Source organism: Pollicipes pollicipes, unplaced genomic scaffold, assembly GCF_011947565.3.
Source record: "Pollicipes pollicipes isolate AB1234 unplaced genomic scaffold, Ppol_2.1 Scaffold_6052;HRSCAF=7182_pilon_pilon_pilon, whole genome shotgun sequence".
Lineage (NCBI taxonomy): Eukaryota > Metazoa > Arthropoda > Thecostraca > Pollicipedomorpha > Pollicipedidae > Pollicipes > Pollicipes pollicipes.
This window is the reverse complement of record NW_023596805.1, coordinates 23,867,474-23,883,768: the sequence shown is the minus strand read 5'-3', so window position 1 is coordinate 23,883,768 and position 16,295 is coordinate 23,867,474. Positions and strand designations below refer to the sequence as shown.

Sequence of the window (16,295 nt, the reverse complement as noted above, 5' to 3'; positions counted from 1 at the left end):
GCTCGTCGCATTCCACTCAGGTCGCGTGACAGTAAAACCACCTCGGAGCAATTACCCCGCTGTCGTGGAGGGTCTAGTTGATGGTGATGGGGGTCCGCCGAGTCAGCAGAAAAATCTCGGCACCGCATAGTTAGATTCCAGAGACTTTTCCAGAGAGTTCTATGACATCCGGGATTTCCTGCCGCAAGCACTACGCGCACGGTGGGCAGGTCGACGTGGTGTCTGGGTGCCAACTGGCAGCGCAAACTTCATGCTGAGTGCGGGACGGGGACGTACGTTTCGACAGCAACATTGTCGGGCTTCCCCTGGGATGTTTGCTGACATTATTTGAACTAGAAAACGCCCGCTGCCGAGGCTCGAGGGCAACCGGTGCATAGACGCTCCATCCGTATTGTTCGTGCTCGATGTTGCCATTAGACATACCGAGCAGCTTGAGAGATTGCTGACGCCTCTTGGCGTGAGATTATTGGTATCAGGATAGTACCCTTCAGCAAATGTCGCGTCACCTGACACGCCTGACACGCCAGCTGGCACACCTCACCTGACACGCCTTCCCCGCCAGTGTTTCAATGTTCAGCCACTTGAGTGCCAGGGATGTCAATATTTATCATATTTTGACACCCCGGCTTATCGTTCACTGCCTACTGCTGCACCTTGCTCTTAATCAAAATCGGCCACGCAACCAACTTGGCCCAAGCGCCCGTTGCGCAAAACCGGCCCAAATCGCATCGAACCAGGCAGTGGTCGACCCAGCATCTAGGCAGCTCAAGCTTGACAAATGGGCCGGGCAGGTCAGGTGTCTGGGTTCGGGGTCAAAGGGCAATGGATTAGCGCCAACGAATTTCGTGCGGAGGCTGCCGCAGAACCAGGATTCTGCTAACATGAATTAATGTTTACATTTTGAACATCCCTCTGTACAAATTTCGGAACGATATTTCCTTCAGGAATTTAGACAATATGTGGAGTTGCCAAGGAACGATGCTTGACAAAAATTACCATACTCATTTGGTGATATATAACCACAATAGCCAGATGACAGGGCAGTGAATGCACGGCAGGGTGGGCACAATCGATAGTGTTGCTATCCATATGAGCTTGATAACCAGTCAAAGCCTGCTCTGCCAAATCCAATGGTTTTAGTGTTCAATGCCCATAGCCAATGGTGCTATGTCCAGCAACACTAACGAAACATTCTTTATGAATGCCGAGTGGACAAATGTATTTATTGGTATTCCTGGTCACACCTATGCAACACCGTGTGAAAGCCGGCAACGCTACAAGTCCTGTGCGTTTAAAACACAGGGTCATTTCTAAAAACAGAATACCTTGGCTGGCTTCGCCATTTTTACGTCTGACCCAGATTATCATCACAGATTGCTTCGTAAAAATACATGAAAGAAAATAGTCTCTAGACACTGACTCGTACTGTAGGTTTCTGTGCTAGTTACCTATGACAAGACGCGACTTTATATCCAAGGAAAATGTCCCATCATTGGTGGTCTTTCACATCACCATAATGATCGTACGTGTAGAAAAGTGGAAAAATGTTCCGAACATATCTTTTTCTTCAGCGCTTTGCTTACACAGCTAACTTTTCCAGCCGTCGGTAGGGGATATCAGCGCTGAGAAGGGTTTGAGATCTTGGGCTGCTGGTGCACCGCTGCCACAGTGTTTGGCCGCCGGTGTAGCGCAGTCTGCATAATTGGAGCTCATCCTATTCGCAAGAGCTGAAGTTCCCGTCAGTCGCTGGAGCTGATGTCGACACCGGTCCCGCCGGCGTGGATTTAAGCTGGCGGGGATGGTGGTGAAGCCGGTGAGCCTAGAATGCTTCACTGGGAGCACAATTTAACGCGCTGCAGGTCAGGAAGATTTCTTGCATGCGTGAAACAGAATCGCACGTCCTCGACCTGTATAGTTTATTCCCAACCTCGAATTTGGACTTGTCCGCCTTGTTTGCGTACCAATTATTAAATCTAATGATGTGATCAGGGGAGCGTGACCCAAGGCCACTACCTGGGACTGCCTCTGCTTCTGGGTCTGAGGTCTGCTGTCTACAGGCCCAAATAAAGCTATGGGGCTCTCAGTATATGTGAAGTATGTGGCCACAAGACTACACACACCTATTTTGCTGTTTGACGACCATTATTGTGAGGCCTGTCTGGCCTTGCTAGGGCATCTTTGTTATTTTGCATGTTACGTGCAGATAAAACCTAACACTGAGCACCTCTGTATATTCATAAACACAAGTCCTGAGTTTTGTATTTGTTTAATAGGAAAAGTCTGTATTGATAGCCTTAATCCTCGTAGAATAACCCGGATGGTGGAGAGATAAATGTGATCATTTGGCAACATGACTTCTTGAAACGAATATTAGACTGATATTCGTTTCGATAAAGGCATGTAGCCCAAATGTCATGTCCATCTTACCATTCTCTTGGCTATTCTACGATGAATAAGACTATTAATACGGTCTTATCTTCATGCATAATGCTTCTCGAAAATGCACTTACGAACTTACGTAATTTTGTTTCGTAAGCACAAATTACAGAACGATGCCATGCTGTCAACGGCAACTATAAAACAAAAAAATATGCCGCTGCTGGAACGCAGAGATGCTTGGGTCACCGGCTGGCAAAATAGATCCCATATTTTGGACCTATAGACGACGCTGATGCTACTCAACTTTTAGGATAACGTGGGTCCAGACCACCACTCCATTCAAGCTGCTGCCCCCGAGGCGCCAGCTTTGGTCACAAACGGCTTATTTTTAGCATGTCTCCGACTGATCGATCGCTTTCTCCTTCACTTCATAGAGCCTTCGGCCAGCCGTTCCCTTGAAATGTGTGACGCGACTCATCTCCGTCTTCAGGCTGCGTGCCCTGGGGCAATAAGCTGCGCGAGACGTTTCAGGCTCTCCCAGATGCCGTTCTTGGCATGGTCGGAGCGGTGCATTTCAGCTGGAGGCACCGGCTGGTCGATGTTGGCTTCCGGCGCTCCGATGTTGAAGACTCTGTCTTGACCCTCTCCGTTTGTGTGTCGAGGACAGGCGGCATGTTGAGATTTTTTCTTAATTCTTGGTAAATATAGATAGCTAATAACTGATGTCAGTATCAAAGGAGCAGTAATCTGAAGGCATATCTGGTCCAGCGTCTGCAAGGCTAGCATTTTGACCGGCTTTAAGTCGTCTCCAGTGACTCATTGTCAGAACAGTGACTCATTGTCTACTTGGTGACATCCAGCACAAGATAGATGGACAGGGCATTGTTTTCCAGGATGGCGAGCCTTGATCAGCGTCTCAGATGCCCAGCAGCTCGGTCGAGATGGAGATGCCTAACGACAGCGGCAACGTAAGCTTCCTGAGTCAATCGAGGGTTCGTTGGGGTGTAGCTTTGTCACCTTGTTCTGCAAACTGGCATACTGAATTCGGATGGAGTGATTTAGAAACACCGCTTTTTCAAAGGGAATCACGAAGCACGTCGTCGCACATGCTTATGAGGCGCATCGGCCCTGTTGGCCATATTTACGCTCAGTGACATTGGCGCGACCGAGATCGAAACTCAGGTTTCCCCCATGGGAGTCATTACGGGATCCACCAGGCCATCACGCCCCCTCCTTGAAATACGACAGCGGAACGTGCCGGTTACGACCTTGTTTAGGTTCAAGGTAACACGCCTGTGCTCTCCGGCTGGTGTGATAAGGGCGCACCAACACGCAAATGTAGCACAGACATGTTCACAAGCAAACACTTCTGAAACATGAACATTCGACATGTTAGGAACGCCGGCGCGAGCAACATCTAGGCAAAGGTAGCACATTGGATCGGGCCAATAAACGCTGGCGTCCCACGTCAACCGCTCTATTCAACTCCATTCTTATTCCAAACCTGACTGCCTTACCTTGACGATATGTTCAGCCTGAAGCTCTGGCAACGGTGGCATGTCGTCATTAGAGAAGTTGTAGTTGCCAAACATATCGCTGGTGAAGTTCGCACACACCCCGGCTTCTTCTAAGGACGTGTTCATGTTCTGAAAGAGAGTGCATTAGCATATGTCATGAATCGTCTTGGCAGGTGATTTTATTCCACTCACATTAAATGAGATTTTGTCCATTATTCAACAGGTTGGCATTACCATCAATTTCAATCCATAACGTCACGCTGTCATTGCCCGTGCCATGAGATGGGGGATGCAGATGGAGCCCAATGAGCGAGCGATGCTGATTTCGGAGAGAGAGAGAGGAGAGAGAGAGAGAGAGAGAGAGAGAGAGAGAGAGAGAGAGAGAGAGAGAGAGAGAGAGAGAGAGAGAGAGAGAGAGAGAGAGAGAGAGAGAGAGAGAGAGAGAGAGAGAGAGAGAGAGAGAGAGAGAGAGAGAGAGAGAGAGAGAGAGAGAGAGAGAGAGAGAGAGAGAGAGAGAGAGAGAGAGAGAGAGAGAGAGAGAGAGAGAGAGAGAGAGAGAGAGAGAGAGAGAGAGAGAGAGAGAGAGAGAGAGAGAGAGAGAGAGAGAGAGAGAGAGAGAGAGAGAGAGAGAGAGAGAGAGGAGAGAGAGAGAGAGGAGAGAGAGAGAGAGAGAGAGAGAGAGAGAGAGAGAGAGAGAGAGAGAGAGAGAGAGAGAGAGAGAGAGAGAGAGAGAGAGAGAGAGAGAGAGAGAGAGAGAGAGAGAGAGAGAGAGAGAGAGAGAGATAGAGAGAGAGAGAAAGAAGAGAGAGAGAGGATAGAGAGGAGAGAGAGAGAGAAGGAGAGAGGAGAGAGAGAGAGAGAGAGAGAGAGAGAGAGAGAGAAGAGAGAAGAGAGAGAGAGAGAGAGAGAGAAGAGAGAGAGAGAGAGAGAGAGAGAGAGAGAGAGAGAAGAGAGAAGAGAGAGAGGAGAGAGAGAGAGAGAGAGAGAGAGAGAGAGAGAGAGAGAGAGAGAGGAAGGGGAAGTAGCTCTCACTAATCCGGCAGAATATGCTTTTCTTCTAGACCAAAATAAAATGACACACCTGTGCTTTTGCCTCCGCCTCCGCCCTTTCCCCTGCCTCTGCCACTCCTTGTCTCTGCCTCTGCCTCTGTCTCTGCCCCTGTCTCTGCCTCTGCCTCTACCTGTGCCTCTGTCTGTGCCTCTGCCTATTTCACCCGCGTAGGTGCCTACAGCTGCCGTTTACAGGCACACGCCACAGCCGAGCCGGTCGGCCACTGTGCTCGACCTCCCGCCCCAAGATGCTAAAACCAGCGTGCACCTGTCACCATTAATCAAACAAGTGGCGCCATCCACCCACGGCAGCCACAACAAAACGCCTGATTTGCTGGGCGCGGTGGTTTGGCCGCGGTGGGAGGAGAGAGCACCTGTCGATGCTGGGCGTGGTTGTTTTGCGGCGGTGGGAGGGGAGAGCAGCTGTCGGGCGCGATCGGAGCCGGCGTCACAGGCCGGCAGCGCCATCGTCGACATCGACGTTTCTGCCACAACACGCAGCATAAACGCCCGGTGCACTGCGGTGCGATGTGACGATGTGATGGGATGGTGTGATGATGGTCCGGGATGCACGAACACGTGCAAAGTCACGTCCAGTGCCAGTCGACGCGAGAGCATGGCGTCTTTCCCAGTGCTGCGAGCTACTCCGTTCTTGCCGGCATCCACGCACGCTCAGCTTCGAAGCGTATCCCTAGCTCCCTAGTGCGGACACAGTCATCGGAGGTCTTCCTACCGACGCTCCCCCCCCCCCCCCCCCGTCCAGCTGGCATCGTGGGGATTGACTGACACATTAGGTCTGGGCCCAGCCTCTGTATCTGGCGTAATGCCGTATTGGCAGCACCGCCACTCTGGAAACACCGCCATATCTGGCAACACCGCCATATCTGGCAACACCGCCACTCAGACACCAGTCGGCCAGTGAATCTCGGCTAACTCAATCTCGCAAATGGAGAAGCTCGGCTCGCCACCACGATCGGCACGCGCGGATTGGGGCCGAGAGCTCGCTCTGACACCGCGGCGACGTCCCGTGCCATACAGCGACGACCCCTGTCGGCGAATCGCGAGGCACGCGCGCTGCTGTCGCGACGCGTCACGCCATGTCACGACGGGCGTCACAGTCCGGCAGAGGCGCGCCGAGCGATTGGTGAATGTGGGGCGGACTTAAGCGCTGAGTTGCTTGAGTTAGAACGGTCTTCGGAAACGTGGGATTCTCTCACAGTCTAAGAACATTTAGCGGCGCGTGAGAAATCACTTTTGCGAGGCCGGATTTGAGAATTGACCTATGTATGATAAAGGCCGCCAATGCTTATCTAGGTACAAACATGATCTTCTCATCGTGCCATTTCGCCAGGACAAACACGCCTGTTTTATAAAGGGAACGCAACGCACATCATGACGCCCCTTTTATGGATCGCCAGCGATGGCACTGGCCATACTAGCGCTTGGAAGCCATAGCGCAACCGGGAATAGAACGCGCGATCCACATGGGAATCACATGTGCCGACCACTCGGCCATAACGCCCCATAACGGCCATAACGCCCCTTCGCACACGCCTGTTTTGATCCCGTCTGTTAACATGCTCGAAAACGTCATGGTTCGAGGTCTGTACCAGGGCCGTACCGCGCCATCACAAAGTTACACGATGCATTGACGAGGGCATCAAGATGTCTGCACGGGCGAGTGTTCTGATGCTCATCTAGCGTGGAAATAACAGCATCCAAGAGATGCTTCGCCATTCCAACCGTAGAGTTTGAATGGCGGAACATTTAGTCTCATCACAGCATGTTGCGCCACCCTGAGTGAGCCGGCTCGCCATATTGAAAGGCATAACTGGTCAGTGGTGCCAGCCGCACGATGGCAGTACAAAGCTGTTGTGCTGTCTCTAGCTTGGTTGACATTAACATCGCACGTGTTTGGACAGTGACACAGGTAGCAGCTAAGTAGAAACACGACAATAAGCAGCCCATATTGCGTAAAAATTTGCCGCGTCATTCAACAAACCGATGTTAAAAGGAGTCTTCACATTAAGTTCTTGAAAGCTGCGTTTCTAGCTTCTGCACACTGAAAGGCCAGACTGCAATATGATAGGCTTCAGCGCTGCATCGTGTTTGCGCCGCTGCGCCCAAACTTACAAAAGTTGAATCGGCGCCGTGGCACCCATGCCAGCTCTCACGCCATTTATTTGCATGCGATGCTATCGCGTCAGTGAGTTTTTCTTCTTCGAAAGCTGGGGTCCCACTGCCTTCTTTAGGACACCCTTAGTTATGTAGGTTTGTTATATAGACCAATACTATGGTGCCAAGTTACAACGATGTGTGCAGGGCAGGGTTCGTGCTAGGGGCTGCAAGTCACCTCGTCTTGTTAATTCTCAATCCACCAGTGTGGAGCGGATGTTAGTTTAACTGTGACATACAACTGTATAATTGCATAATCATTTCGGAGCTTACAATTCGGCAATGAGATTGCTTGACACGGAATTGATGCAATCGTAGATGATGCAGGAATGCAAGGTGACGCGAAAGTTGTGGCAATACATACATGGGTTCTACGAGGCCCTTCAAAAAAGGAAAATAAGTCCTGGATCCGAAACGAAAAGAGATCCCTGAATCCCATGGTTCATTTGGTTGGTTCACCATGGTGGTTCATCCCATGGTTCATCCCATGGTGGCGGTTCATTGACAAAGTTCATATGATCATGTTGAATTGGCTCAAAATCCAATAACATCACAAAACAAAGCTTGCAATGATACCAAAGGTCTCAGACGATTACTCCCGAATCGTGAAATCGATCCTGGGTCCCATAAGAACAGAGATCTTGATTTAATAGGCTTGAGCCCAGAATCCGTTCAAGGTCGGGGCCGAATACGGGAGAGGATGCGATGGGAGTGAAAGAATGCATGTTTCGAGCATCAAGGTATGACAATGTATTGGTTACGTGTCATGTTATATAAAGACGAGTAGCTCTGAGATTAACTGATGCGGTTTTTTTATAGGGACATGTTCTTGCTGCAAGAGATTCGTCTGTACAACGTATTAGGAGAAAAATACGGATCCCATTGCTGATTGCATCTTTAAATGGCAAACCAGATAGGACTGGACCCTGCAAAGCTAATTTATGCAGAGCACCACCATAAAGGGCAAGCCAATTAACACAGATTAAAGGCGCAGATAATAAGGTACTATGCCAATCGTCGAACTCCATCTCCGCCGAAAGCAAGATCATTAAAATGGAAATCTTATCAGTCAGCGCCAAAGCAGGATGCTGCCGTGGTCGACAAGGCTGGCGGAAAAGCCGATGATTGATGTGCAGCGATAAACGGCGACACTATCGACAGATAGCCGCACGCGGTGGGCACTTGGCTTTGAAGCCCTTCTCCACGACCGGTCGTAAATACAAAACGATGCACCTATGCGGCGCGGCGTCACACAGCGGCAAAGGCACAAACGTGCTATCTGGGAAAAACACTGGCGAACAAGTCTGAAACGTAAAAACCAAGCACGACGCGAGGTGTGTTGAGGCGGGTGGTCACGTGCGTCGCGTAAATCTCGGTGTGATTTATTGATCTCGGGCCCGGATCTGCCCGGCGCCATTCCAACGGTGGTAGCCACATTGCGCCGAAAACGTGCCTACGTAGCTTGTTCAAGGTCGTCTGGGTCCCAAGCTCACGCCCCACCGATGCCTCAAGCATTTTCGATGTTACGAATGTCTTGCGGTCTTCCCTGGCGTGCACAGACAATGCAAATTCGAAAATGTTCATAGGTGTTCATTTTTAAGAGACATTTGCAGTGCATGTTTTTCAACCTACCCGTACTTACATGCATCAACACGAGCTTATTTCAAGGAGAGAAATGGACAATTAGTGGTTGAATTATTTGCTGCCACCCATTGCATAGAGATGTGCAGGCTGTGCAGGTGACCCTGGGTATTCAGACGCATTTACAGAAGTTTATCATAAGTTTTGCAACTGACTACCGCAGACACCTGCGTAAGATCCACGTTTTATTGTCACTGTCAACAAATTAACTTTCCCACTGTGTTTGAACAACTCATGGTACCTCAAGTGCACCTTTGGGGTTCTTAGACAAAAAGAGCGACCGAAACTCCATGGTGTATCCCTCCCACGTTGGCAAGAGCGCGGTGAAGGGGGGGGGGGGGGGGTCTGGGTCTCCTTCTCTCCTCCTACAGTCGTTTCCATCTCTAGCTTCAACACACATCATTGTGTTATGCCCTCACTTTTCTTTCCATGCGAGGGTACTTCTTTGTCCGTTTTCAATTTTTCCTGAAGTATTAGCAATTGCTGGCCGTCGGAGACATCCGGCGTGCCCGGTAGCATCCCGGACCAATAATGTCCGAGTTCTGAGTGCCGTGTCTGCCTGCTTCCACACGGAACGTCAGCGTGCCCCGGACGGTCACGGAGGTCACGACGCGTCACAGATGGACGTCATTGGTCAGCATGGAATCCTGCGTGTTGATTGGTCAGGGCTAGTGAGCAGTGCGCTAATGGTGGCAGTGTCCCGCCGCTGAACAAAGGTGGCGTTCCAGTAAGCTCCGAACGATGTTCGCAGACCCAGTGCATGCACTGCCATATCTGGTAACCTCCATGAAGGGGTTCATCTTCAAAACGTGGTAAGGCCTCTGCCCGAGTACTTATCTTTGGTTGCATTTTCTATATTATTGGTAGAGGATTCGCGGCCGGCGGCTTTTTATGAGTGTTTAATCTGGTGTTAATGTGTTAACCAGGCGTGTTTCTCACTTCAAATACGATGAATTCACGTTGATATTTGGTTCAGTCAGCTTTGGCCGGTGTTAATGTGTTACAGCCCTTATCACCATTTTCACTTTGAACAATTGGCTGGTGATCAATTCACATTTGCGACGTGAATGCGCACGTAAATCAGTCTGGGAAGACGGTAATTGCCCAATGCCCAACTCGTGACTAGGGTGATTTATCGCTCTCGTTAAGGCGCACCTTTCTCGCCGCATCAGCGGTTAGATTGCTGGTACCGCGCTGCCAGAATTTCACCTCGCGTTGTGGCCTGATCAGAGCGCCGAGAAAAATCAGCATCCTTACTAGATACCGCTATGAGGTCCAGTAACGGATGATGTTTACCTCGGGTAAAAAAAGAAATTTGAGGCATCGGCCACAAGGCAAGCATCAGCAATCCATTTTTGCTAAGGCCAAACACCCCCTCCACAGCGTATTTGTTACTGTCTCTTGTGTTTTATATCTACATATTCGTATCGATACGCGAAACAACGGCTTGTAACAGAACCCATCCCACAAACTTCATGCCCAGCAGAGTTAATGAAGATGAATGTGTATGTATGACACAGCATTCAACATCTCTTGGCACCTAGAATTAGTCGCCCTGCTTTTTCATCTTTCAAATGAACAAGTATATCAATGACAGGTTTTCAAACCTGTCAGCAAGATTTGTACGCTTACTGTGCGTACCAAGAATTGTCTCAGGCAAAAACGCATGAAACATTTTGCGATTTTTATGGCTTAGCGATCTTACGCGTAACGTGACGTGCCATTTTGAATGCTAGATCGGTCACGCAACTTCCTCTTTTTCAAAAAAGCTAATTTATTCCCGTATGCTTTTAGCACAAATGAGACAACTCACGCCTGTTTTGAAAAGCAGTGGCGAAGGCAGGAGCTCAGCGATGATTTAATAGCAGTTCCTTGCACGCCGAAGTCGTCAGTTTCTTACACTACCAACTTTTCAAATTACACTTTATACTTGAGCTTATTTGTTGCAGCTTCTATATGCTTCCCTCTACGTGACATTCTTATAACTTATTTGCCTACTTTGACTTACCTATAACACCAATAGTTTATGCATGACTGGACGTCACGTGACTAGATCTGTCCGGAATGAAGGCGACATGTCAATAGGAAATGCATGTCATGGATATCGGTTTGTGATTTGCAACACAGATGTCGTCTACCTTCCTACTATTGTTTACTTATTAAATGACGAACTCAGATTCCACGGTTTTATAGAGTTACGTGCTGAAACAAATCCGTGAGAGGAATTTGGCATTTTTTTTAGCACAAAAATGCGCAAACTAACCTTAATTGCTAAGATTCGCTATTATTTTCGGAAATGGCTGTTGCATTTTTGAGCCGCCACGCAGCGTTTTTTTGTCGCCAGCAAATAAATGGTCGCCATTCACGCGTAAGGAACCAAGCAAGCGATGATATGAGGGAAAAATGAGCCTGGGACGATGCAAACACTGTCCAGATGCAGAGTTACAGAACCAGCAACAATCCAAAGGGCGTTCAGCCAACCGATTGATGCGCCGCAGCGTCCAGCGACCACCTGATACTGGCGTGCCCAGCCTGGTTACATTGGCCATGCCAGTCCAAGTCAAATCAACTTTTTAAAGACTTTAATCCTTGAAGAGTAGCCGGAAATCACAAATTGATCTTCGGCTGCTTTCCTGCCGGTGGTCATATGCATTTCACAAAGAGTTAGCTAACTTTAACGCTTTAGACATTTCGAAGTGTTCCCAAATACAACTTGTCTGCAGTCGTTTCTGCCAATTTCTCTTCTAAGACCTTTTCTCCTGAGACATGTCTTACGAACAAGTAGGCGCATACGACAAATTGTACCTAACTTGGTGTAGCTTCAGAACGAAAGTGATGCGTATAACATGAAGTACGTGAGGTGTTATTTGACACTACGCCCATCCGCTGCATTTTACTGAGCGTATCGCCATGCATAATCAAATTGCTCGCGCGACTGGCAAAATCATAGCCCTCGAATGGTGACCGCCGCTGGGTTAAGCGCCTCACTGTTACGTTCTGCTGGATCTCAGCTCTTTCGGTGACTTCAGTCGAGGTGTAGTGCATGCCACTGCACGCGCACGCTCCTCTGCTGTAGTAAGCTGGACCGCCCCTGCTCATGTCAATGTCTGCGACTTTTGGTATCTACCACCTAGCAGGGCACTAGCAGAGGTCCGTGCCAATGCCAGATTAGCCTCACGTTCCCATCATCGTGGCGTTTCCGGAACACATCAAAACGGCGCCCCGCGTAGCAGGCGCTTATGGAAAATTGAAGCCGTGGTATCCGCCCAGCCCGCTGAAAAATGGCCCGACGGGAAGTGTGGGGAGCCTAAGAGGTGGGGTCAGCGAACCACCGTGGTGGCAACCGCCGCTCCAGATGCGGGCCAGACATCTGGTGGGCGACCCCCGAGCGGGGCGGAATGAGGTTTCAGCGCAGTTTGTATGGACGGCCTCAGAAAAAGCGTCATGAAAAGCGAAATGTTTTCACCAGATCCCCGAAGGAAACGAAAATGGAACGAAAAGTGCATTCTGTTCCTGAATGGGAGCCCGAAATTACGTGTTCAACGTTAAGTAAAGAAAAATGTAATACGCTATCAGATATTAATTTGATCAGACGATTAGTTCAACCTAAAGCATTCCAAACTGAGAGCCAGAAATGGCCCGTAAAATGTACCCCTTTCCATGCGAAGGTCATTAGCTTTGACTCACCGTTTCAACATGGCAGCCGACCTTGGCGTCTGTCACTGTTGCAAGGGTCTAGTGAGCTGGGACGTTTTAATGCGCCACCAGCTCGGTTAGACCAGCTGAATAAAACGAGGAGGGTTGCTGGGATTCAGCGATTTAATGCCTGCAGCTCATTGATGAGCAGCGGCTGTGGGATAATCGTGTTTACTTTTACATTTCCTCAGAAACTGATAAGGGCTACATTCGTTAAAAAAGCAATGACGTGAATTGGCATAACAAATTAAAGCAGCGAATGAAGAAAACAACATTGACAATGACATCAGCGAAGCTCCAACTCATTCCACACGACGCAAAATGAAGGGACCCACGGACAGGAGCGGGCCTGGTAAGAACACGCGGAACGGAGAGGCTCGTAGAGTTTGAACAGCTGGCCAGAAGACGCTTATTACAAATCAGGCCAGCCTGGCTCCTGGTGAAGTGCTTCGAGCATTGCAGAGACGGAACAGCCGTGCCCGGTGTCATATGTGACCTTTCGGGAGGTCAGGCGCTTCACATGCTGGTCAGGAGCAAACCAGCCACCGTGGCGGGATCAAGGAGCCGCAGCTGCCTTGTAAAACCAGCAGCGTTACACTGGTTTCACCAAGCAAACTGCGCTGTTTTCACAGGCCGCGTGCCTGTTTTCCTCTTGAATATGTTGGGGGAAATCTGTTTTACTGGGAGCTGATTTGCAAGTACCTAAAGAGCAGAAGTGCGTCCATCGTTGTACGACACTCGCATGTGGAATCCGATAACCTTAATCCCACTGAAGCTGAAGATCAAGGTGGACGGTAAAGAAGTTAGCTGAAGTACATTCCGGATGCTTATAAGCTTACTGCTGGCCTCCAAACTTGTCTAAACTTGTCTATTAGCGAGCTACGTGGACGCCATGACAAGGATGCGGCCTTGAGGCACTTAGAAGTACCTGTGCAAATATGTGTCGTCACTTCTGGCCAGTTTGAGTTTTGAAATGAAATTAGGTCTGTGAGTCTGCGGGTTGTCATTCATATAGCTTATCTACATATTGTTCTCCCTTTTTCTGCAGCAATGGGACTGCTACGTTAAATCAAATTGGTATGGTAAAACAATTGCAGATACTCAGCTACTACGTCGTTCGCAACATGGGATGCCGGAGTGCCTGAATAATGCGTCGCGATAAAAAGGATTTCCACGCCCCGATGAAACATTTGACAGTTCCTCAACGCCAAAAAAAAACTCATTTTAATTCCCTGCAAATAGCACTGGCAAGCGTCTCCATACGTCATAGCCAAGAACTGGCAATAGACGATTTATGGCACATGAAAGGCATGTCACAAATTGGCATGTCGAGACTTCGTTTAAGCCTTGCGCTTGTATCAACCTTAATTTTAATGCGACTGAGATATTTTGCAGGACATTCACTGGAGTACACTCCAGTGAATTCACCCCACCACAACGCGCTGAAAGCCTTCGTGGAATATCAGAAACGAGGATTTCTAGATTTCAACCACGGCGTTTCTGGTTACCGCGCGAGCTCCATAATTTGAAGCTCGTATTTAAGATGGGCACTGTTGTGTTTTTTGACACATCATGTCGCACCCGCCACGATGCATGCGTGTTCCATGTACTGCGCAAACGATCCAGTCATAACAAACATCGACATGAGTCAACCAGAGACAGCTCACCGATGAGCACGCAAACCTGCCAGACGCCAGTCACCGGACAGCAATCATACCCAGATCAATGCTCACAAACAGGCTGGCGGTTTCGGACAAGTCAGTAGTCACAGTCGGGTCATCAGCAGTCACAAACAGGTCAACAGCTACGGACAAATCAGCAGTGACACAAATAACCAACGAGAGGTCTGGCAAAAAGCACAGAAAAGTCAAAAGTCACGGACAGGTCTTCAGACTCGTATATGTTAGCGTTCAAATGCAGGTCAGAGCCAGCGCGGAGTAAAATGGTCGCGAACAGACAAACAGAGCAGACACATCAGCGGCACAAACACCTCAACCATCAGGCACAGACCAACAGTAGCAGGATCGTCAACAGTAACAAGGGTCGTCAACAGAAGCAAGGTCCTCAACAGTAACAGGGTCGTTAACATCAGCAGACAAGTCAGCAATCAAGCAAGTCAAAGGTAGCCCTATACTGTCAAGCCCATACACTCCCTTGTGCACGTAAACGATAAACAAACAAACAAACAAACAAACAAACAAACAAAACACACACACACAAGCATTGTAGACCCTTATTCTCCCACACACCCACACACACACAGACACACCCACACCCACACCCACCCACACGCACACACAAATGGATTTTTTGCTGGCCAAACGTGTGGCAACCGGGACGCCTCATAAATCAGGCTGATTCATGACGTCGTTGGTATCTTTAGTGACGGGATCGGGTGCAGTCAGCTGGCGTCCCTAAATCCTGCCTCGGCTGACGCGGGGCGAGCCGGGTCGCTGCCAAATATGAGAAAGCTATCCTCTTTGGGAGGCGATCAGGCTGAAGCCCATCCCCGTCGCATTGATCCAAAGACAGATTATCTGTATTTATAAGAATTGGACGGAAGCTTCAGGTCCGGACGAATACTGAAAAGGTATTGAGCGTTGTCTGGCCTCGGGGAAGGAGGCAGATTCACTGACGAAAGAGTCACGCAGATCTGCTCTGACGCAGCGGAGTAGGGCACGCTCTGACGCAGCGGAGTAGGGCGGGCTCTGAAGCAGCGGAGTAGGGCAGGCTCTGACGCAGCGGAGTAGGGCAGACTCTGACGCAGCGGAGTAGGGCAGGCTCTGACGCAGCGGAGTGGGGCAGGCTCTGACGCAGCGGAGTAGGACAGGCTCTGACGCAGCGCACTAGGACAAGCTCTGACGCAGCGGAGTAGGGCAAACTCTGACGCAACGGAAGAGCAGGAAGTGGTGCGTAAGTGCTTGCACACTGGTCGTCAAAGAAGTTGATTCCTGCCTGACGACTTCGTGAAACTCTAAGTGGTGTCTCGCAGTAACAGCGGTATGCCTCCTGATGATCTCTGGGAAGCTAACATACATACATCAGCCTTTCTCCCCAACTGATTTCGGCACTGCAATTTTCCCGCCAAGAAAATAATGCATATGCAATTTTGATTCGAAGTGCGGGAAGCACCGTCACATACTACCACAAAACGGCACACTGGCAACGGCCCGTATGGAATTAACAACAATTCTGCCTTAGAGAAATGGAGCTTATGCTTTATACCCTCAGAATCAAGAGGCTGAATACGCATTCCGTTTCAACAAGCCTTATCGACAAGGTTGCTGCCCCCAAACCCAGAGAACCTACATTACCAATAATGGGAGGTCTTTTTCGTTTTTCCAAATAGCTGGCACTTCAGCCTTTGAAGTCACAATGACCTTTGATACGGCTTTAAATGCCTGATTTCAGTTGCCATCGTTGCATGGTGATTAGCTAAATTAATGACTTCTTCTGAAGTCCACCAGCCAGCAATTCTCGAGAATATACACATGCAGACACAATAAGCGTTCAAGAAAGGAAAAACATCGGACGTGATTTGAGTGCTGCTACGTTTTTTCACCCCCTGCTCACTGGCCGCCGGTGATGGCTGCCTATTGACCTCACAAGGTCACCGACGGAAAGTACTTGGGTGGCAGGCAGGCTGATGCAACAATTGCGACCATGATGAACAATGGAGAGAATAGTCCAAGCTTTTGCTCAGTGACTGAGCTGTTCGTTGTGGAAGAGCTAGAGAATGTTCTTGTCCACGCCTTGGGGGCTTGTGAGGTCTCAGAACAACAGCAATGGACTCGGTTACGGGGAGCCGTCGAAATCGAACGTGGCAAGATTCGAAGA

The 16,295-nt window shown here is 49.4% G+C and overlaps 1 protein-coding gene across 1 annotated transcript in view; it reads right to left on the bottom strand.

The window, feature by feature from the left end:
- LOC119104374 (C-X-C chemokine receptor type 2) overlaps positions 1–16,295 on the bottom strand; it is a 47,904-nt gene that overhangs the window by 8,679 nt on the left and 22,930 nt on the right. The window contains exon 2 of the mRNA XM_037228069.1: positions 3,897–4,025. Coding sequence (XP_037083964.1) covers positions 3,897–4,022 — 126 coding nt within the window. The 5' untranslated portion in view covers positions 4,023–4,025. The remainder of the gene's footprint in view (positions 1–3,896; positions 4,026–16,295) is intronic.